We start from the raw sequence: 23,635 nt of genomic DNA, 5'->3' as shown, positions 1-23,635 counted from the left end.
TCCATTCTTATAAGGAATATAAACAGGTTAAATATCCTTTCTAAAAAAGAATTTATAGTACAAAGAAAGCAGATATTTTTACATTTTGCTGATTCAAAACTTTATGAAAATCCCTTGAAAATTGGTGAACGGACCTACTGAAAATTCTAAATATGGGAGGGAAAACACATGAGTGAGATAACCAAAGAATTCTGAGTCGGATGGTACTTAAGAGGCAAGGACTTAGTGGAAATACGAGCCCCAATAAGCATTAATTAAATAAAACAAACAAACAAAACGACTCTTAAATACAGAGAACTAGTAGTTGCCAGATGGGAGATCGGAGGAGGAATAAGCCAAATAGATAAAGGGGATTAAGAAGTACACACTTCCACTTCTAAAACAGTCACAGAGATGAAAAGTACAGCACAGAAAACAGTAAATAATATTGTAATAAAGTAGTATGGTGACAGATGGCAGCTACGCTGATTGTGGTGAGGACTGAGTAATACAGACAGAACTGTCTAATCAATGTTGTACACCTGAAACCAATATAACATTGCTTATCAACTTTACTTCATTACAAAAAACAAAAACAAACAGACATACACATATGTATACATGTATACTGACTCAAGAATACATAATAGTACAGGTCAATAAGCAGACATACAGAAGAAGTACCACAAAAATGGGGAATGAGGTTTGAACACGTAATAAGTGGGCTGAAAGATAACCAGTTTTTTTGAAATAAAAACCTATTTTGGCCCACATTAAATTATAGCAAATTAAATATCTACTGTATTAAAAGAGAATCAAAATGGTTATCTAACTATTAAGAAAAAGATAAAATATCAAGAGAATACTACAGAAAAATAAACATTCAGCTATCAAAACAAAAAAAGGCAAAGAGAAGATGAAGGAAAACATAGGCATCATATGTGACATAGGTGAGTCAGTACCCTTTTTATAAAGCATTTTTATAAATCAGTAAGACCACTTTATAAATGAGTGAAAGACAGGACTAATAATATATAAGAAAAAAAACCAGAATAATAGCCTTAATATTCAGAACTCAAGGTAAAATAAACACTCTCTTCCCCTTATTCCATGAACATTAAATATAAATAACACCCACCTGTATCAAGGGCATGCTAAAACTAGCACTCTACTTCCCTGTTGCTGGTCCTAATTTAGCATTGTTACCCATTTTCGATTGTTTTAATCCTACCCTTTCAAATTTTCCCTTTTGGAAAACGTCTTAGTTGTATGAATCAAAAACCATAAAATGTCAATCTAGATTTAATCCAGTGAACTCACTTTAAAATTTGAGTAAATAATTCTAAATCTGGAAAAAAAAAAAAAAACATGTTTAATGCTGTGCAATGTTGGGTCATCGGTTAAATAAAAAATGTCCAACAGAAAAGTTAGACATGACCAAAACAAAACAACAAAAAAACAAGTACCACACAAAAAAAAATACCAGAGCCAATCCACTCACGTCTTGTATAAACTCAAGGCAAACTGTTCTCAATAGTGTCCCTCCTTCCAACTCAATTCAAATGTACCTTTAGAGTCTCCATTCAGTGTCCTGGAGAACCACTGATCTGTCAGTGAGAGGTGGCAGGAGTCAAACTGATCTGCCATTTTACGAAACTCCAGGCAATCATTAAAATAAAGATGAAGAAGAAAAAAAAATAAAAAATAAAAAATAAAAAATAAAATAAAATAAAGATGAAGAAATCAAAGAAAAGTGTGTGTATTAAACAAAGAAGGGCAGGATGGGACAGCTGGCACTGTTTCTAAATTAAGCTTCTAAAGATAAGATCAGACGGAAACACACCAAAAATCCTAATAGTCATAAGAATCTCCAAGGATTAGGGCCCAGGAATTAGTTTTAAAAACTTTCCTGGGTGATTCAGATGCGTTCATTATACAAAGACCAGCACTTGAGAACCACTGCAATGAACATAACTTTTACATTTAAAATTCAACTTTTATAATATTCTAACCTTTATCTGTCAGGTGAATAAAACTACTTTAACAAACCAGGAACACAATGGGTACTAGCAAGACACGTAAATGTCAAAATATGTTTAATAGTACCTCAGAAAATGCCTAGGGCAGCAAAAGGTTAGTCTCTGATAAAATTCTCCTTTTCAAAAGGACAACTCTCAAATACAGAATTCTCACAAGTAGTAAGAATCCTATTACAAGAGCTTAAATCTGGATAAAACAGCATTTGGATAAATATGTATCTGTAAGTTTTTCTACCTTTAGTGATTAGTTTTATTCTGCAATTTTGTTATTTATGATAAAAACCAGAGCTGATAAAGCTGCCTACTTGAGCTGATAAAGCCACCTACTTGGGAGACAGAATTTAGAAATTTGTCATACTGTACTTGGATGCCTTCCAAAATTAAAAAATAAGATCATTCACAACCTAGCACTTAAAAATTCATGAGCCATTTTCATCACATTTAGTAAAATGAACGCAAAACTGTGAGAAACTAGAAACATCAGTTTATTGGACACGTGTAATAAAATATTTTTGCTATTTATATAGGTAATTACTAAGAAAAACTTGTTTATGAAGTTATGAAGAAGAGAGGAAGACCTGATGCATATTCAAGTTAACATTACATCTGGATATTCTAGAAGACCCTAACTGCTTAAAGTAGCCTGGGAAAGAAGGTACTTTCCTTTAAATTCACAATGGCTTTTTTAAATTCTAAGACAGATACATTAAGATAATTTACAAATCATGCCTTTAAATGTAGTAATCTTTGATTTTTGGCTCTGCTATTCTCCTCCTCACAATATACTTATAAAATGACTAATTTTTCCAACACTTCTCGATGCCTTGCCAGTTACAAAACAGGCCTAGGAAGATGTAGTCATGGCAATATATGTCTATGTGTATCTGGAGTGTTGGGTATAGATGAAGGAGAAACTCCACAGCAAAAAGGACAGAGATTAATTAACACTAGACATGAGATTCAATTTTATCCTAAATGTCTGCTACCAATTATTTCTTGTATTTCCTAAACTAGTTGGTTTTCAAAATACAGAAAGAATTCCGGGTGAGTCTGGAGTTTACATTTGACAATGATGAGTGTAGTATCTACTCAATTTTTTTTGTTCTAACAAATCCAATTGCCATTAGGTCTCAAAAAACACATACGGAAACACTGCCCTCTTGGATAAGCCTGGAGCTGTCATAAACAAATAAGTCCAAGCCCAAAAGAAATGATGACTGTTTACCTGGTCTGAGAGTGTACAGGCCTTTCACAATATTTGCCATAGTTGAAGGTGTGACCTGAAATGGTGTTGACTGGGCTTCTAAAAGTAAAGCTGAAAGAAGAAGAGAAAATGGGTTATAAAGTGACAGAACACACTGATTGTCAAGGTTTCTCTATTATTATTTCTTCCAAAGACAAGAGGCAAACACGTCCAAGAACAGAACAGTCCCAAAGGACTAACCAAGTCTATACCCTAAGAATTTTTTTAAAAAATCCAATGCACTAAAGCTCAATCTAACAAGCAAATATATGCAGGTCTGTTGGAGCACTAATGGAGATAATTCAATTCATGGAGGTTCTGAAAATAAGCTTTTGGAAAGCAGTGTTATACTTAGCAAGTGAGTGAAAGTGCTTCCCATTAAGTTCATGAGTCAGAAGATTTACATTTGGAAAATAAAATGTTCTCTAAATCCCCAATCATTTCTCTTTCCCCAAATCACCATATTTGAACCCCTTGGGATTTTTCTGAAACACACATTATTGGTAATTTAAGTAACTGCAATAGGTGTCAGAAACTCACATTCCCAAATGCTACAGCTACACATACTTCTTCCTTCCTAAATGTAAAGGCAAGACGTTGTCTGGCTCTTCCTCACTTTACTGACTCTCACAACCACGTGACCCCAACTGACCACACCAAGAGTCACAGCTTTCTTTTAGGTTATCCTCTCCAACAAAAATTTTATTAAAACATTTTTAAATAAATAGGAATAATTCCTCTAGATAACATCATTAACAGATATGAATGTATTTCATCATCTTAGTGGATACAACAGATAACACTAATTCCAAAGAGTTCATTTTTACTTTCTCTCTCAAAGACCACCTGCAATTTACCACCCCCCAAACCCGTAAGACTTAGCATAATTTTATTCTAAGCCAGGCTTCTTTGCCTTTTCGAAAATGAAAACGCCTCCTCACTTGGCCAGCAATGATTTTATAATTTTCAAACGTAAAATGGGAGTTACATTTGAATTTACATGATGAAAGCCAGAGGTGTATTGTTCAAGTGTATCCTTCTGATTATATCAGCAACGTAAAATGGGAGTTACATTTGAATTTATATGATGAAAGCCAGAGGTGTATTGTTCAAGTGTATCCTTCTGATTATATCAGCAGTAGACAGTAATAACTCTGAATGGCACAGATAAATTTTAAGGATGACAAATGTTAAGCACTACAGAAAATCATGTTTTAGAATGTAATGTTTAAAAATTGCAATTTTAAATTTTAGGGTATGGGAGTCTCTTCAAATCAAGGTTACCTCTAATTTCAACATGTGCCACACACGTAGGCTCTATTTCTATTAATTCATTTTTCTACTTTTTGACCAATTGTTTTGGCCTTCGTAAGCTTTATTTCCACTAAAACTTCACATTCAATCACACATTTAATATGTAATCAAATATATATTTGTAAATGAAAAAATGATGCATTCACAGATTAAATTATACATAAAATACATTAAAATTAATTTGAGATGTATTCATAAAAAGAATTACATTCAATAACAAATAACTACAGAATTGAGAAGGTCTAACAGTTCACTAAAATCTTCTCCACCTAAATTATTTTTAGGAGAATAGTGTTTAGGAGATTTTCTAGTTGGTTTCCTCTTTTAAGGAAAAAGAAGAGAATCTGGGGGTGGGGTAAGACAGCAGCTTGAGACCAGGAAGAAAATTATTTCTTGAGGATTTAATAGGTGCTATGTACTTTACAAGTATAATTCTCATAAACTTGACTTAGGATTTACTTTCTCACAAGCTTAATTATCATCTACTTTCTTTTTAACAGATAAGGAAACTGAGGCTAAAAAGAAAATTAAAAACACTGCATAATTCATCCAAAGTTACAGAGCTATCAAGTAGCAGAGAGGTCTGAGAACCTGTGTTTCACTCTAAATTCTATATTCTTTCTAGTTTACCATGCCATCACTGAAATACAGATCGTATATGTAACAGGTACCAGTAAGGTGTCATCTTAGTGTAACAGTTTTCTCCCCAAAATCACATAATTAAAAAAAAAAAAAAAAAAAAAGATCCTCCAACAATTCCACTGACTGTCAATTTTAAGTTAACAGTTTTAAAACTAGAATAGGGCTTTAGTGAACTTCCAGGACTAATCTCTTTCTTTACAGTTCATGACATTGCAGTCTAGAGAGATTAAGTGCTGTCCTAAAAGTCACACAGCTTCTTAATAGCTGAACTGGAACCAGAACCAAGTTCCTCAACTCTTTCAATTACTCCTCAGAGTTATCAACTTACCAAAGACCTTCTCTTCTGTTTTGAGAATTCTTAAAATCAAAACTAAAATTAAAAATATTTTTGACTTCCAAGAAGTTCAAACTACAAGGGTCTGAACTAAAAGGCAGAATCTAAGGATAATAACTGATAATTGCAGAAGTTTTTAAAGCCCTCTGTCAAAGTATACTATAAATCTTCTACTACAACTCAATATATTACATTTTCTCAAGAAACTTCTACCATTAACTGGCCCATTTTGTCATATTTATTCTGAATCATCAATATAGAAATACTACAGATGCCCTGGCTAATGGAGATCCTAATATTTCTGTTTTCAAAGTTTAATGCAAAGTAAAAATTACTTTCAAAGGAAAACAATTTTACTACCAGCCAAAAGTAGAAGCTGTTTTATTTTGTAAGCACATGTATACAGAAAGATGGCAGAAAACAGCTTTTATTTGCAGCAAGAAGTCACTGTCTTCATTCACAAAACAATTCTTAAAACAGGGCATTAAAAACAAAAAACAAAAAACAAAAAAAAAAAACCAGGGTATTTACCAGAGAGGGTGTTCATTTTGCTTTGTTGTAAAACCAGGTCCCTAAATTCTTTCAGAAGGCCTCCCATGGAGAGGTGTGTCCACATCCACTCACCTGGAATCTGAGCTCTAGAACTACCTGCCTAACAGAACACAGTAAAAGTGACACTGCCAGTTTCCAGGCCGAGGACTTAAAGAACTGGCTGACTCCATTTCCTCTACCTTGGGACACTTGCTCTGAGTGAAACACAAGAGAGGAAAAACTGCAGCCACTATAACTCGCTAGTCATACAAGTAAGTCATCTTCAAAGTCCCCAACCCCTGGGTGAATCACATCCACCAATGCAGAGTACAGAGGAGATAAAGTGCCCTACCTACCAAGCCCTGCCCAGATTGCAGATCTGTGAGCAAAATGAAAGACTTTATAAAAAAAAACTATGTTTTGGGGATCCCTTGGTGGGTCAGCGGTTTAGCGCCTGCCTTTGGCCCAGGGCGTGGTCCTGGAGTCCCGGGATCAAATTCCGCATCAGGCTCCCTGCATGGAGCCTGCTTCTCCCCCCTCTTCCTGTGTCTGTGTCTCTGCCTCTCTCTCTCTGTGTCTCTCATGAAAAAATAAATAAATCTTTTTAAAAAAAGAAAAGAAAACTATGTTTTGGGGTAGTTTAATAGAGTTAATAATAAAATGAAACACCAGCATTTTCAAGTGTATCTAAAGCCACAAAAGGAAATTAACTGATCAGAATTTAGAATACAGATTTGGAGTGTAGTTGTTTTGTTGGCATGAGGGAGGGACAAGTATAGGAAAATGCACAACTAGAGACAAGAAATCAATTCTTCATAAGCTGTGTTTTTCCAATTTAATTAATATTAATCTTTTGATGCCTCAACTTCTCCATCTTTAAAATGGAAGTAATGATTACTATACCTTAGAGTTATGAGAAATAAATGTTAGTATCCGTAAAGTATCTAGAACAGGTCCCACTAACATAATAAGCAGTGAATATATGCATTTTTTAAAAATCTTCTTGAAGACCATCTACATAGCATTACTAAACACTTAAGAATATCCCTTGTTACAGAGGCCAAACCAATGAAGCCAGGGGTCACTGTCTGAATCTCTTACTTTAAAGGATTGCCTGGTAATTGCTCAGTAAATATGCGATAGGCTCAGTTTTATACAATTTACAAAAGTTTTGGAGTGCCTGGGTGGCTCAGTCGTGTCCAACTCTTGATCTCAGCTCAGGTCTTGATCTTGGGGTCATGAGTTCAAGCCCTGCATTGGGCTCCATGCTGGGAGTGGAGCCTACTCCAAAAAAAAAAAAAAAAAAAAAAAAATTAAAAAGCTTAAAGAACTTAACAGTTTACATGGAAGAGAAAGGTGTATCTACCTTTAAGTATATTTTTGAGTGAAAATCAAACTATGTAATAAACAAGAAGAGGATTACTTTTTTTAAGAAAATAAAGTACAAATTAATTCAAGGTTTAAAAGGAAAAAAAAATTCATTTTTTTCCTGACTTTATGTGGAGAGGCCTTTATATGGAGACTTCACAGGGTGTGATCTCATAAAATGACCATGAATCTATGGAAAGCTCACATGGATCAGAAGAGAGATTTCTCTTGCCAGATTTGGACTACTATATTCTCTTTGAATATTCTCTTTGCATATGCCCAATAAAACTGATTTCCAAATTAATGACAAATATAAAAACATATTCACAGAGAAAATTAAAGCTTTTGTACTTTAGAGAAATTGTGTCATTCCTCTAAAGAATTTTAATAGGGAAGACTTCAAAATGCTGTGTTCTATCTTACAATGAAAGCAAAGACCATGTCAACATCAGAGATAATACTTAAGAGGTTATTAACAGCTGGAAAATCTCATGAGATTATGTTTAAAGATGTTTATAAATATCTGTCCAGCTTTTTTTAAAAAAGTCATGCTCCCAAGATTTTGGTCTCTATTCTGATTTTAAAATCCTTAATGCGGATGCCTGGGTGGCTCAGTGGTTGAATGTCTGTCTGCCTTCAGTTCAGGGTGTGATCCTGGGGTCCTGGGATCAAGTCCTGTACTGGGCTCCCTGCAGGAACCCTGCCTCTCCCTCTGTGTCTCTCATGAATAAATAAAATCTTGAAAAAAAAAATCTGTTGGGAAGATAATGATGAAATAAACATTACCTTCATCTACCACATTATTTGAAAACTTGGCCTTTTTAAAATACTGGACCAATGTTTAATAATTCCTTCTCTTAATTTAAACTCAAAAATAAAAAAAAGTTTATGGTCAAGCTTAGAACAATTCTTCTGTAAATTCTGGTAAAAGTTCACTGTGGTAGAAACTAATTATGACAATTAGAAAAGCAAAAAATAAATAAAAATATAAATTCAAGTATGTGCCAAATTCTAAAAAATAACTTCAATGATATGTCACATAAAATATGAACTTTTAAAAGATGCTTGAGTGAGACATTAGGTTGTAGGGACTTCCTAACTCCACTAGAGAGGTATACTCTTTTAGGAAAGGTAGGATAAATGAGGGGGTAGAGGGCCCAAGAATAATGGGAAAAGAAAAACTAACTGAATTTTTATCTGCTTACTTACAAATCTACGTTACTATGTTAAACCTTTTACAAATCCCAATTCATAGAAAAAAACTCCTGAGGCTGAGAAGCTTGCCTAAGACATAGTTAATAAATGATAGTCAGAAAAGAGAAGGGATTTTACACCAGAGAGTAAAAATCAGAGAGTTCTGTGCTACCATTTCAAAGATACAACATTGTACTCCTTCTAGAATTACCAGTAACAAAGTTAGGGGTGAATCCCTTAATAATATTTCCCCCATTGTCATGGAGGAAAAAAAGGAAGTATCAGGCCAGATATAAAGGCATTGTCCTATGACCTGGCTAAGTTGCTCCCAGCTCTCTGGGGGACTTCAAGTCACATTTTCAATTCCTCTGGGTTTCTAGAGAACTGGAATTCAACACCTCTTACTATATGATTCAGAAGATGTCAACACTGGACTGTACATGAATTCTCTGATCAAAAATCAAAAAGATCATTGCTAGTTATCTCATCCCCAAGGGTTGAATTACTTACGCATTAGGCTGTAAATGTGCTTTTCTGCAACATGTTCCGTAAACAGCTTTATAAGGTCATCTTTTAGGTCTCTGTTAAGCTTGGTTTCGATGTAAAACTTATTCTGAAAAAGAAAATAAATTATTTTTTAGTGCTTAAATTAGGGGGAAATGATTTAATGAGCTGAAGCACTTAAAAAATAAATTACTTTAGGAAACAATTCATAAAGGTATCAATTAAAACATAAAAACTCAGTATCAAAAAACAAAAGCTCTGCTACTATCAGTTCTGTCTTTCTGGCATGGGCTTAAAGCACATAAAGATAAAATGCTATGAACCATACACCTCCAAAAGAACAAAGGAAGACACTCAACATTAACTAAACAGAAATGTAGAGGCCAATGGACCACAGTGTGTGACAGGCACATAATACGCCGTTTAAAAAGACTACATCACCATCAAAAAGCAACAACAGGAAACGCTAATAAAAGGTACTCCATTTATCAATAATCTAGGCTGAGAGCAGGCAGTAGACATGCACTGGTTGACTCAACATACAATCCACTTCACTGATTAGTCTAAGTTATTCAGCTTATAGCATTCTTAGGAATGGTCTTTGGTTCAAAAGCAGACACATGACCCAACATAGAGCAATCAGATTGAGAGAAGCCTAAGCTTCAGTGCAAAGAATCTTAATACTCATGGCCATGAGAACAAGATAAAACTGATGTTGTGTACATCAAGGAGACAAGAAAGAACCTGAGTCCCTAGTAACACTATTGAACCATGGGATTCAACCAACACTAGAGACTGCCGTGTTTGTGGGGTTTTATTACAAGAGATTAATACTTTTCCCTATTTACTTAAATCACTTTGAATAGGGGTTCTGTTTTTTGTAGCCAAAAGCATCCCTATCAGAATGACTGGCAAGTCAAGATTTTGTTCATGTTTAAATGTTAACTCAATGTATAGATGTGGAAAATAAAAACAACGTTAACAAGTTATTCACTGATTCTCTTAATTCTTTAACACATTGTGAAAATTATAAAAATAACATGCACATAGCAACAAAATAAAACCATTCAATAAAAACCAGTCTCCCACAGCAGACCCTCTGTTGCATTCCTAAAAGTCCCATTCGGCTGGGAAAACTTTTATATCTTTCTAAAATGCTGCTGGCATGTATATGGATATGCCTTTTTTCCCCCTAATAAAGAAAAAAAAAAACACTTGCTATGAAGAAATATCACATATTGCTTTGCATTTTGCTTTTTCACCTAATGTATTTGGAGAAGATTTCTCTCTAAACATATGTACATGTCATTACCTTTAACTGCTTATTTTTCTACTGTAAATATTTCCCACAAATGATTTAAGTAACAGTCCCCTGCTGATAGTACAGATTTCTTTCAATGTTCTGTTTTGTCTTTTCAGCAAAGTTTACTTTATGGAGAATAAATCATTTTGAAGATTAGTATTCCACATATAGAAATCTTTATGCTAAAGAATGTAGGATCAACCAAACATCCCATTTCCTAATCTAATAAACAGGAATTGGGATAATGTTTGCTAAGGGCCCCTGCCTTCTTAGGAGAGAGAAGGGGCTAATCAACAAAGTGAATAGTCCATAAATTATACTCGTGGCATAATTCTCCAAATGAAAGAGATCATCATAATGGAAGAAAATTTTGTTCTATTTTTTTTATGTAATGATTTATTTGGCATTTATCATATACCATGTTTTTAGATAGACATCTTAACTCTCTACTTTCTGAGGACAAGATATCTTTCTTGTATTTTATTTTCCAAGCACAGTATCTTCCATATGGCAGAAATAAAACAAATGCTGAGTACTGATTAATAATGCCTAATTGTCTATTCAGCAGTGTTATTTATGGAATTTTTAAACAGTAAAAGGGTAAACAATTCTATGTCAACACAAACATTACTGAAATAGATTAATTTTCATTTTTAACACAATACATAGAAAAGATAAACAGAACATGCTTATTAACTGGATCTATCTGTACTTAGATCAATAAACTGAGATATTTGGAAAGGGAAAACAGCTCTAACTTACCATATATATGAAAAGAGGCACAATGCTCTGCAATGCTCCCATATACTGTCCAAGAGCTATATTAAATCTTTCAATATAAAGATCTGGAGGGCTGGCCTGTGAGAAAGAACATAAATGTAATCATTCTGGGAAACCAAGGTAAAGACCTTCCATTCACCACAATCTAAAATGCAAACAGACTCAGAAGTCTGAGTTAAAATTCTTATTGAAATTCACAATAAAGAAAAGGAGAAAGCTTATATTCTGAAAGTCATTTAACACTTCTATCTTTGTTCCAAATTCTGCTATGCAAAACTAAGGTTTGGTTTAGCGGTCTTTAAAAACTGTAACTTGGGATGCCTGGGTGGCTCAGTGGTTGAGCATCTGCCTTCGGCTCAGGGCATGATTCAGGGTCCTGAGATCAAGTCCCACATCAGGCTCCCTGCAGGGAGCCTGCTTCTCCCTCTACCTATTCCTCTGACTCTCTCTGTGTCTCTCATGAATAAATAAATAAAATCTTTAAAAAAAAATTTTTTTTTAATTAAAAACTGTGTAACTTTACCATGTTAGTTAAAAGGCTTGCTTGGTTAATTGGTAAAAAGTTCACAAGTTGTATTTACTAAGATAAATGAGTTTAAAAATTATCACTTAACTATGGACATTTCCTATAGGAACCAAACTAGATTTGGGCCAAGAAGAAGAAGAAAAAGAAAGAAAAAAAAAAACCTCCAGGAAATGGTATAGGCTTAATATACTATTAGAATGGATGTTGAATTTTTATAATTACCTTAGGCACAGTAATGTTCTGAGTTCTCTATCAACTTAGTTGTAAGCCACTTCTATAGCTAACCAATTAGCCAGAAAGTAGGGACTTAAATGGTTCACATACATCTGTAGCTCTGGAGAACAATAAAATAAACATAATACATGTCCGGCTTTTAACTCATTGTTACCAAAAATTCAAATCATAAAGCCATCAAAAGAACACTTCCAGTTTTACTGTGTGTTATAGGCTAAATTAGGTGTCCCCCTTTCCAAATTCACATGCTGAAGCCCAAACCAGTGTGGCTGTCTTTGGAGTAAGGAAGCAATTAAGGCTAAATAAATGAAGTCGTAAGAGTGAAGCCCTGATCCTTTGCAACTAGTGTCATAAAAATTGAGACCAGGCAGTTCACTATCCCTCCTCTTCTCTTCTCTCTTTCCCTCCATCCTAACTCACCCCCTAGCACACTCAGAGGAAAGGCCATGTGAGTAGACGGCAAGCCCGTAGCTGTCTACAAGCCAGGAAGAGTTCTCATCAGAGACCAAATCAGCTGCTACCTTAATCATAGACTCCCCAGCCCTTGAGAACAGGGAGAAGTAAATTTCTGTTGTTTAAACTACCCAGAGTCTGTGGCACTTTGTTATGGCAGCCCCAGCAGACTAAGGCACTGTGTTTTATGAAAGCACATCCATCTACTACTTCATTTTATTCTCTAAAGCTAAATTAATTAGGCACTACTTTAATACTGAAGAAACACACAACTGGACAAGTCATATGTCTAAGATTAGAGTTAAAGAGGATAGATTCAAGTCTTCCAGGTAAGAATTCATTCCAGGGCCACAGAATTTGGGAGATGGGCATGGCACAAACCATCATGCAAATGAAAGTGATTCCAACCCATGGCAGTCTCATTACCTGATAACCATACCCTGTACAGAAAGTCTTACTTTCAAACAAGGAAACCAAGGAAATGTCACACTGAGAGATTCCTAACAATGAAATTATAAAACCACTTCAGCTAACCTGTTTTAGAAATGTCCAAATGTCCCAATATTATTTTTAAAATAAGATTTAATTTATATTTTTTTCAGTTCTACTTAGATATTAGAATATGTGTAGTGAACTGTCCTTCTAATTCATCTTCCATTATTACATATTGAGAAATTTGCACATACTAAGTCCTTTACCTTTATTTTTCATAGTTCTCCTAATTACCTGCAAATTGAATGTAATTTCCATTCTACATATGAGGCTATTAGGGCTCAAAAGAGTCTACAGTGCCACAGCATATAAGCCCAAGAACTAAGACTCAAACCTTGGTCAATCTGAGTCCTTCCATCTATTTACAGTACATTCCATTTTAGCACCCTGTAACCTTTAGAAAAATTTAGGTCATGCTGTCTGTTTTCATATCCTGTTCTTCTCACATGCAGCCCAGCATAGCACACCCATGGCACTATGAACAGTTTGGTGTGCTGTTTTAGATCCCCTCAACTCTTTTCTTCCGAATGCCTTTATCATCACCCCCTAATCAGTCACCCTGGCTAACTTCTATTCACTCTTCAAAATTATGTGTCACTTCCTCAAAACTGTGTATGAGATATACGGCCCTCAGCTAGGGCACCATTCCACTTCTTCACTTTTCGCACTAGGTGGTCTCTGCCACTAAACTTCAAGCCCTGGAGAGCAAGACTTGTATCTTATCTTTATACCTCCAGAGCAGACCGCAGAACCTGGAACACAGCATGTACACATAAATGCATTTCTTTGCAAGGAAAAGTCTTGCTTAAATCTAAATTTGCTTAAATCTAAATCTAACCTAACCTAGCCTTGTTTCGATCTAAACGGCTTTCAAATTATATAACAAGCTTGTATTGACATTAGGCAATTCATTTAACCCTCTGAATTTCAATTTCCATAAATATAAAATAGGAAAATTGTACTACTTCCAAGATGTGCCAACAATCAAAGAAAATAATATGCATATGCTTTGACAAATGTCAAACATTATAAATGCACATGCAACTACTGAGGGTAAGTAAACTTATGAATTAACTATTTGTCTAGTACTTTGGAAAAACCTATTAACATCATTAAAGTCATTCTTTGTTAACGAAAGAAATTGGGGAAAATGGTTCTACATTGTGGGCAAACTTTTAACTATAACTAATGGACAGAATCACATGTAGTATCTTTTTCTAAACTGCTGCAAAGAACTCTGGAAATGATATTTCAGCATTCAAAGAAATAAATTTTAGAAGTATTATATGAGAAAAAGAAAATCTGAAGAATTTTTGCATTAAAATAATTTTCCCTCTTCATAAAAGGACACTTTATTCAAAAGTTAAAAGTATGAACATTGATCAAAAGGCACACTTAATGGAAGAGAGAATAAATAAAATTAAATTCCTTAGTTATTCTTTTCAAGAATTCCCAAAGCCTCAAAGGTTATGAGTATTAAAAAGCACTTTTTGTACTAAATCAAATGTCAGAACATTTACTTAGCTTTTTAGTTCTACATTTCATGCAGCACTTACTCAAAACCTTTTAAATGACAGGACTATAAATTATAACAGTCTTTTAAAATAAATCCAATCTCTTTACGAGGAACTAGAAATAACTGCCATTAAAAAAAATAACAAATTGTTCCTCCTTAAAACTTAAGTTCAGTATACCCTGGGCCCCATTGGGGAAATTGCTACGTATTTGATTTATATTATTTCAACATGAATGTATTTGGCTTGGACATTAAATGAATTTTTTTACGTTAAAATAAGCAAGCTTCATTTCCTTCTTGAAAGAAAGAAAAAGAAAAAGAAAAAGTGCCAGAAAAATACCCATTGCTCTAAACTTGCTCCAACTTTTCATAACAGAGCTAGATTCCCTGAAATTTGTAACATAGCTGGTGGAAATGCTTCAATTTCTTGTTTTTGTTTAAATGAGTAATACATTCATCTGGTTTAAAATTCAAATGCATTCAAAAGGAAGTAAAAAGTTTACCTTTATTCCTTCCTCGCTGAACCAACACTTAATTCCTTTATATCCTTCCAGAAGAATTTTACATACATACATGAAGATAAGTCTCCCCATTTATATCCCTTTACACACAAATGCTAGCATAAAACCACACCAATCTATACTTTTCCTATCAATAGATCTTGGAGACTTTTATTCTAGTGGTTCTCAAACATTTTGGTCTCAGGAGCTCTTTATAACTCTTAAAGATTATTGATTCCAAAAAGCTTTTGTTTATTATATGGGTTATATCTAATAACATTTACTATATTAGAAATCCAAACTGAGTTTTAAAAATATGTATTAATTTATTCTAAAATGACAATAAAATGTGCATTTTAACATTTTAATGTTAAAATTCTTACATATTTTATAAGCTAGTTATATGTAAATAACTATCTTCTCAAAAAGGTAAGAAAAATAGCATCTGCCTTAATAGAAGACTGCTACATTCTCGTATCTGCTACTGTATGGAATGAGTTGTGGTATGTTGTTTTAGTTGAAGTAAATGAAGAAAATCTAGCCTCACACAGTTATATAGGCAGAAAAAGAAGGTGTATTTTAATATCCTCTTCAGATAATTGTGGATATTTTTCTTTGAAACATAACAAGTTTCTTAAAGGTTAGTTGCAACAAGAAGTCTGAAACTATCAATGAGAGCTCTGTACTCACTACATTAAAACCTATTGGTCTATCTTCTACTTTGAATGGATCCTTTAATACATTTTATAACATCAGAAATTGGTCATTGTAAAATACTGAGTTGCATACATTTTCCATATGTTGACATATTTCACCACACATCAAGAAGAAAAAATTATATTTGTTACTATCACCACCTATTTCATCCGAAGAGTCTTTTTAAGTACTGGGAAGCCATTGAGGTCATGGTAATAGATACAGGCTTTCCAAATTCTAATTTTCACTTCAAGGCTTGAATTTTATCATTGGCAACAAATACTGTCAGTTGCTTTCCTTGAAGTGATAGGCTTCATTTCTGAGAAAATATCAAATACCAAAGTCTAGTTAAATAACCATAATTTGTCAGCAGTCAGCCATTCTTCCAAATAAAAACCCAGTGAGGACTTCTCACTTTCCTACACACTTCACCTCCTTTATATGTTCTATAGGGGAAAAGAAAACCCAGGTAGTTTAATTCAAAACTCATACAACCACACAAGTGCTATATCATAAAACAATCACTGTACTTTGGTATATAGCTTCCAATTTCTTCACACAGATTATTTTTTAAAGTATACTCAAAGTCACAATAAAATGGTGAAATAAAAATAAAAATTTTCACTGTTTCATCTAGGATATTCTTAAGTAAAATGATTTTGTTTTCTACTGCAAATATGTGGAAGTGAAGATCTGTGGAAAGGCATTAACAGTCTGCCTACCATTCCTTGTGAACAGTCAGAACAAATATCAACACACAGAAAAGGGTAAATAACATCTTAGTAGTACAAGAAAGTTTCAATTTTGCAAACCCCCTGAATGGATTTCAGTGATCCTGGTGGTCCTCAAACCACATTTTAAGAAGTCTGTTCCTGGGCAGCCCAGATAGCTCAGCGGTTTAGTGCCGCCTTCAGCCCAGGGCCTGATCCTGGAGATCTGGGATCGAGTCCTGCATCGGGCTCCCTGCACGGAGCCTGCTTCTCCCTCTGCCTGTGTCTCTGCCTCTCTATCTCTCATTAATAAATAAATAAAATATTAAAAAAAAAAAAAAAGAAGTCTGTTCCTATGGAACACCTGGGTGGTTCAGTGTTGAGTGTTCGCCTTTGGCTCAGGGCCTGATCTCAGAGTCCTGGGATCGAACCCCATATCTGGCTCCCTGCATGGAGATTCTTCCTCTGCCTGTATCTCTGCCTCTTTCTGTGTCTCTCATGAATAAATAAATAAAATCTTTAAAAAAGAAGAAAGAAAGAAATCTGTTCCTCTAAGTCCAAAGTTTGAAATGTACTATTTAGGGAAAGGGCGCAGGGTTTGAAAAATGGCAGATGAAGTGGACCAGCAACAAACTATCAACACTGTAGAAGAGCCCCTGGATCTCATCAGGCTTAGCCTGGATGAATGAATTTATGTGAAATGAGAAATGACTGAGAGCTTCGAGGCAGATTACATGCTTATGATCAGCATTTATATATGATATTGGGAGATGTGGAAGAAACTGTGACTACTATAGAAATTGATGAAGAAACATATGAAGAGATACATAAATCAACAAAATGGAATATTCCGATGCTTTTTGTCTGGAGAGATGGTAGGGTACTCATTGCTTCTCCATTAAGAGTTCGCTGAAACAATGAATTTATTGTGTATGGAATATAGGAGATTTTGTATGATTGCCTCTTTAAATGTAGAAGACATCCAAAAGAGAAACTTGCATATATTTTGATATTAAGAAATGACCAAGGGGGATCCCTGTGTGGCTCAGAGGTTTATTTTTATTTTTTCTTTTTTTAAAGGTTTTATTTATTTATTCATGAGACACAGAGAGAGAGAGAGAGAGAGAGAGAGAGAGAAAGCAGGCTCCACACAGGGAGCCCGACGTGGGACTCGATCCCGGGTCTCCAGGATCATGCCCTGGGCCGAAGGCGGCACCAAACCGCTGAGTCACCTGGGCTGCCCCCGGCTCAGCGGTTTAGCGCCGCCTTTGGCCCAGGGCCTGATCCTGGAGTCCTGGGATTGAGTCCTGCATCGGGCTCCTGGCATGGAGCCTGCTTCTCCCTCTGCTGGTGTCTCTGCCTCTCTCTCTCTCTCTATCATGAATGAATAAATAATATCTTTAAAAGAAAATGACCAAGGATTCTTCCACTCCTGAAATGAGTTGATTTGCAGATAATTCAAAAATTCTTAAGCTAAAGGGCATTTAAATTTTTTTCCAACTCTTTCAATAAATGTGATCACCAGGATGTAGAACTCTTTCCTCAGGAATTCATTTGCTCTGCTGTTTTCTCAGACAATTTCTGATATTTTTTTTCCTTTAAATTAAATTTTTTAATTTAAAAAAATGAAATTTACTATTTAACCAAGCTTGTTAATTGATAGCTTGTTGCTAATCCTCTGTTATCATAATGCTGCAATTAATAACTTCATACAGATGTTATTTTGTAGACAGTGCTTTTTAAAAAATTTTTTAAGTGAAATGAACTAGATGATAACCTTATGGATCATTGCATAGAAACAAAATAATTTGACACCTAATTTTGAAGACCTACCCTGCTTAATATGACTAGCATTATATATATATATATAATATGTAATATATATATTATATATATTTAGTTATTAAGTATATTCCTTAGAGCAAGGAGGTAAGGATCAGATTTGATATACCACGCCAAGCTTTCATAGAATGGAAGGATAACAAATTTGTTATCCTTAATTCTGAAAGCTAGATAAGAAGATTGGGCAGTTATTCTGATTAGATGCATATTTAATTTTATAACAACATGATTTATTTAAATAATTTTCTAGCCATAGACTTGAAAATACTATGATCTGGGTCAATACTGCCCAACAGAACTTTCTGCACTCTAACTGTCCTCTATCTGCACTGTCCAATATGGTAGCCACTAACCATGTAGGTCTACTTAGCACTTAAAATGTATTTAATGAAACTAAGGAACTGAGTTTATTTCATTTTCATTTGAATACGTACATGTGGTTAGGGGCTACCAGAATGAATACAAAAGATGTAAAATACAAACAAGTTCCTCAACTTCAGATTTATATACCTCCTCTTCTACCTCTGCCTCCAGCCCCATCCTACCAAAATGAAACATGAAAAAATTTTAGGAATATGTGCTTTTTTGTTCACAAAAACATCCTAATTGTCTTCAAATAAATGACTTTTGCATGTTAAAATGAAACAGGGCAGAAGGAAGGATGAGAAGGAAGAGTAAAAAACATAACAAGGCTACTAACCTGTATCTTTACAAAAGTAATACATGTTTACTGATATTTTTAAAAGATCAAAAATACTATTATAGAAAAGCATCATCAGTAAATAACTACCAACATCAGTAAATAACTACCAACATCAGTAAATAACTACCATTAACATTTTCTTCGGTTCTTGTGTATGTGTATCTTAGCAAATACAGGATTACATTATTTTATAATCTGCTTTTATCATTCAGCTATAATATCATCAACATCTGCCAAGTCAAGTATATTTCTACAACATAATAAAAATCTGGACACACCACTGTCTATTTCTGCCCCTCCTCATGAGATACTTAAACTATGCTTAACTTGCACAGTTTTTACTTTCCGGGTCTGCATGGATACTTCTAATCCAGATTAGAACTTCAGTGGTGCAAACGTGTTGAGTGGCAAAATGTGCTGAATGGCTTTAGCAACAACACAATCTTATATTTAAACATAAGATGACGCCACTCCTTGCTTAAGAGAGACCAGGTTCAGGAACCATGTGCATTTCCACAATCTCAAAGAATGTTGTTCTCCTAATCATCTGAAGGGCTTGTTAATGATACAGAGTCCTTTGCCACACCCCAAAATCTTGACTCAGAAACTTTCCAGAAGGGTATATTTTGAATGAGAACTGCAGGGGACTCTTTAAACAGCCATTTCAGCAGCCATTAAACATTTAGAAAACTCAAGTTTAGACCATTTCAAAGGAAAAGAAGTTTTATGGGAAGGATATCTAGAGGATTGGAGAGAGGGCTGAGCAGTAATTATCCATGCAACATAAGGCATTTATTGCAGGACAATAGCGACAATTTAGATGCAAACTATACTGAAATTAGTAAAAATATGATACAACATATTTAACATTAGTGATAAGACCCTACATGAATCTTTCTTTTAAATTTAACAGCTTCTTGACTGCTGTCAAATTCAGTGCTTATAAAGTTATTAAAAAGTGAAGTGCCACATCCACATCAAATGCAGAAAGCTTGGAGAGTACATCAGTCCCACTCTGATGATAACAAAAGAACTTAGCTAAACTACATAGTTTTCCAAGCTCAATCAGAGACTTCAGGTCTCTATGTTTTATAACAGTACTGTCCAACCAGATGAAATGAATTCTAAAGAGTGACCAGGTCTGGGGCTCCTAGCTGGCTCAGTTAGTAAAGCATGAGACTCTGGAGCTATGTGTCCAAGCCCCATGTTTGGGGACAGAGATTACTTAAAAAAATAAAATCTTTTAAAAAAATAAAAAGTGTACATCTCTTCTAAGGAAAGAATGGATAGTTTCTCCATCGGTTGGCTACCATAAAGCTGGTTAAGAAAATAGAAGCTATAATGAATCATTAAATGCCAAGTGTAAACTAACAGTACAGAATCCCCATGAGCCTCAACACAAGGGCTCGTTTGCAGTAGGTCTTTAAGAGAAAACTGAATTAAAAGTCCAGACTCTGTGATCCTGGATTCCTTTAGCTTATCCATACAACAATGACTAAGCTAGGTGACACAGCAGTTACAAAAGGTCCAAGGATTATTTAATAGACGAAAATATCTAAAGAAGTCAGATGGACTAGGACGACTTCTCACTTTCCTACACACCTCACCTCCTTTAACACTTGGCAAAAATTACCACTAACCCCTAATGTGCTTATATTTTAAAGGAAACTTTTTTATCTTTTCTTTTTTTTTTTTTAAGATTTTATTTATTTATTCATGAGAGACACAGAGAGAGAGAGGCAGAGACACAGGCAGAGGGAGAAGCAGGTTCTATGCAGGGAGCCCAACGACATGGGACTCGATCCCGGGTCTCCAGAATCACACCCCGGACTGAAGGTGGCACTAAACCACTGAGCCACCAGGGCAGCCCTCTTTATCTTTCCTAATTTAAGTACAAAACTCTATCTCAAAACAAAGTTTATTTTGAAAAGAATACAACTCATAGTGCACTCTGTGCACATGATATAAAAAACCGCAAATAACTACTCTTTAAGTGATTTCATTCTCTTGCTCATCACAAATTCCATTTCCAAGATGCTGCTTTAACTTGAGTAAGTAGATGGTTCTAGTAATCTCAGCTGGTTCTAATACGCTCTTTATCAATAAGTATCTTATTGGATCTCTCTTGGATCTGGCACTATGTTAAGCCCAATGAAGACATAAGAAGAAAACACAGTCTCTATCTTGAAAAATTATAGTGAACTTATTAAAATTGTGGTCTACTAAGTTTCTCATTGGCAAATTCTATGAGACAAGTACAACTATAACTGCTTAAACTTTTAGTTTGGATTAAAAAACGATATCCAAATAAGTTATCCAGAAAAAAAAAATCAGTAAAATACACATATGAAGAGCTACTGACCAGCTGGCAATATTTATTTTATATTGAAATCTACATAAAGATAACAGGCAATTTTCTTATTATCTAAAGTAATCCTCAATTGGTGAGGAGTGAGTAACGTATTTGGGGGAATGAAAGTTTTTCTAAAAACACACTTTGTAGATTCAACATATACAGAAATTATAGCCTTGAAAAAATATATAAATATCAAATGACCACATGCAAGACAACCAGCTGAATTATGCTGCCACCCACTGGACAGAACACAAACAGCAAAGCAAACCTTGCTCTGATTTTTAACACCAAAAGAACCTGGCTTAGTTTGTTGGCAGTTTGGCAGTAAAGCTTTTATGCACATCAGGGAAATACAAATCAAAACCACAATGAGATACTGCTGTCAAATTCAGTGCTTATAAAGTTATTAAAAAGTGAAGTGCCACATCCACATCAAATGCAGAAAGCTTGGAGAATACATCAGTACCACCCTGATGATAACAAAAGAACTTAGCTAAACTACATAGTTTTCCAAGCTTAATCAGAGACTCTTATACCTCAGTATACTCTTATACTCTTATACTCTTATAAGAGACTCTTATAGAATGGTGAAAATAAACAAGACAGGAAACAACAGTCACACCAGTCAGAATGGTGAAAATAAACAAGACAGGAAACAACAAATGTTGAAGAGGATGTGGATAAAGAGGAACCCTCTTGTACTGTTGGGAATGTGAACTGGTGCAGCCACTCTGGAAAACAGTGTGGAGGTTCCTCAAGAAATTAAAAATAGAGCTACCCTACGACCCAACAATTGCACTACTGGGTATTTACCCCAAAAAAACAGATGCAGTGGAACATTGGGACACCTGAACCCCAATGGTTATAGCAGCAAGGTCCACAATAGCCAAACTGTAGAAGAAGCCTCAATGTCCTTCAACAGATGAATGGATACAGAAGATGTGGTCTATATGTACAATGGAATATTACACAGCCATCAAAAAGGACAAATACCCACACCTGCTTAGACGTGGATGGAACTGGAGGGTATTATGTTAAGTGAAGTAGGTCAATCCGAGAAGGACAATCATCATATGGTTTCATTCATATGGGGAATATAAGAAATAGTAAAAGGGATTATAAGGGAAAAGAGGGCAAATGAATGGGAAATAATAGAGAGGGAGACAAACCATGAGAGACTCCTAACTCTGGGAAGCAAACAAAGGGTAGTGGAAGGAGAGGCAGGCAGGGGGATGGGGTAACCGAGTGACGGGCACTGAGGAGGGCATTTAAGGGGATGAGTACTGGGTGTTATACTATATGTTGGCAAATCGAACTTCAATAATAAAAAAAAAAAAGTAAAGCTTTTATGTGTAATCTGGTGTCTGGGAAGAGCAAAACAAAGTTAATGTTGACTAATTATGGCTTAGTTTCTATTCATTTCCATTACTACTACTAAGTTTGGGAGTCAAATTATATGTACCTCAACCAAGACATCAAAACTACTCTAATCTTATTAAAATAAATGGTTAAAATGTAATTAGTTGACAAATACTCATTTAAATCGCTCCAAATTCAGTCCTATTGGGAGAATAAAACTTGCACATTTTTCTTCCACCTGTGTTTGTGGTCTCTTCTGGGGACCTGAACTCAGGTTAGTATTAGTGGTGGTATTCCTAACGCTTTAATGTTACTGGCCTGGTACGGGAACCAAGTCTGTTTCAACACTCTGTACATGTACATAATGTATAATGTAAGTTACAAATCACTGACAAACTGCTGAAAGGAACACACTTGTTAATGGGTTGATGGCTGTAAAGCTAGCAGATCAAAACATCAAAATAGTTTTTATGCAGTGAAAGTGAAAATATACTCTCAACAGGATAAAGCACATTAATACATAAATTTATCAACCTACATGGGAGAAAAATGCCTTCTGATTGCTCTAAAGGGTTCTGGATTCAGACATACATAAGAATAACCAAAATATGGAAGTGTCACTTAAGACAGTTTAAAGAGTAAAGAATGTTATATCCATTAAATTCAATTATCCAAATGGTGAGGCAAACAGGATATTCTAAATATTGTCAATTCACATACTTATCATACCAGTCAAAAAAACAATGCCTAAAGTCTCAGTGACTTAACAAAGTTTGGATAAATAAAATGTAGTACAACACAATGTTATTCATAAAAAGAAATGAAGAAAATCATGATATAAATGTGAATGAACCTTGAAAACACTGTAATTAAGCCAGACACTAAAGGTCACATATTGCTTAATTTCATTTCTATGAAATGTCCAGAATAGCCAAATCCACAGAGACAAAAAGTAGATTGGTGGTTGCCAGTGGCTGAGAGAAGGGGAAGGACAGGGAATCACTGCCAATGATGACT

At 34.8% G+C, this 23,635-nt stretch overlaps 1 protein-coding gene and 1 pseudogene across 4 annotated transcripts in view; one reads left to right on the top strand and one right to left on the bottom strand.

Annotated features, from left to right (window-relative positions):
* Nucleotides 1–23,635, bottom strand: part of CACUL1 (CDK2 associated cullin domain 1) — an 81,002-nt gene that overhangs the window by 12,460 nt on the left and 44,907 nt on the right. For all 4 annotated transcript variants that reach the window (XM_077877464.1, XM_077877462.1, XM_077877461.1 and 1 more), the window contains exons 4-6: nt 11,214–11,309; nt 9,155–9,257; nt 3,244–3,333 (exon numbers count right to left, since the gene is read on the bottom strand). In XM_077877464.1, coding sequence (XP_077733590.1) covers nt 3,244–3,333; nt 9,155–9,257; nt 11,214–11,309 — 289 coding nt within the window. The remainder of the gene's footprint in view (nt 1–3,243; nt 3,334–9,154; nt 9,258–11,213; nt 11,310–23,635) is intronic.
* Nucleotides 16,964–17,376, top strand: LOC144300779 (U6 snRNA-associated Sm-like protein LSm3 pseudogene; annotated as a pseudogene).

Source organism: Canis aureus, chromosome 29 (assembly GCF_053574225.1).
Source record: "Canis aureus isolate CA01 chromosome 29, VMU_Caureus_v.1.0, whole genome shotgun sequence".
NCBI classification, from domain to species: Eukaryota; Metazoa; Chordata; class Mammalia; order Carnivora; family Canidae; genus Canis; species Canis aureus.
The sequence above is the reverse complement of the archived record's forward strand: the minus strand, read 5'-3'. Positions and strand labels throughout refer to the sequence as shown.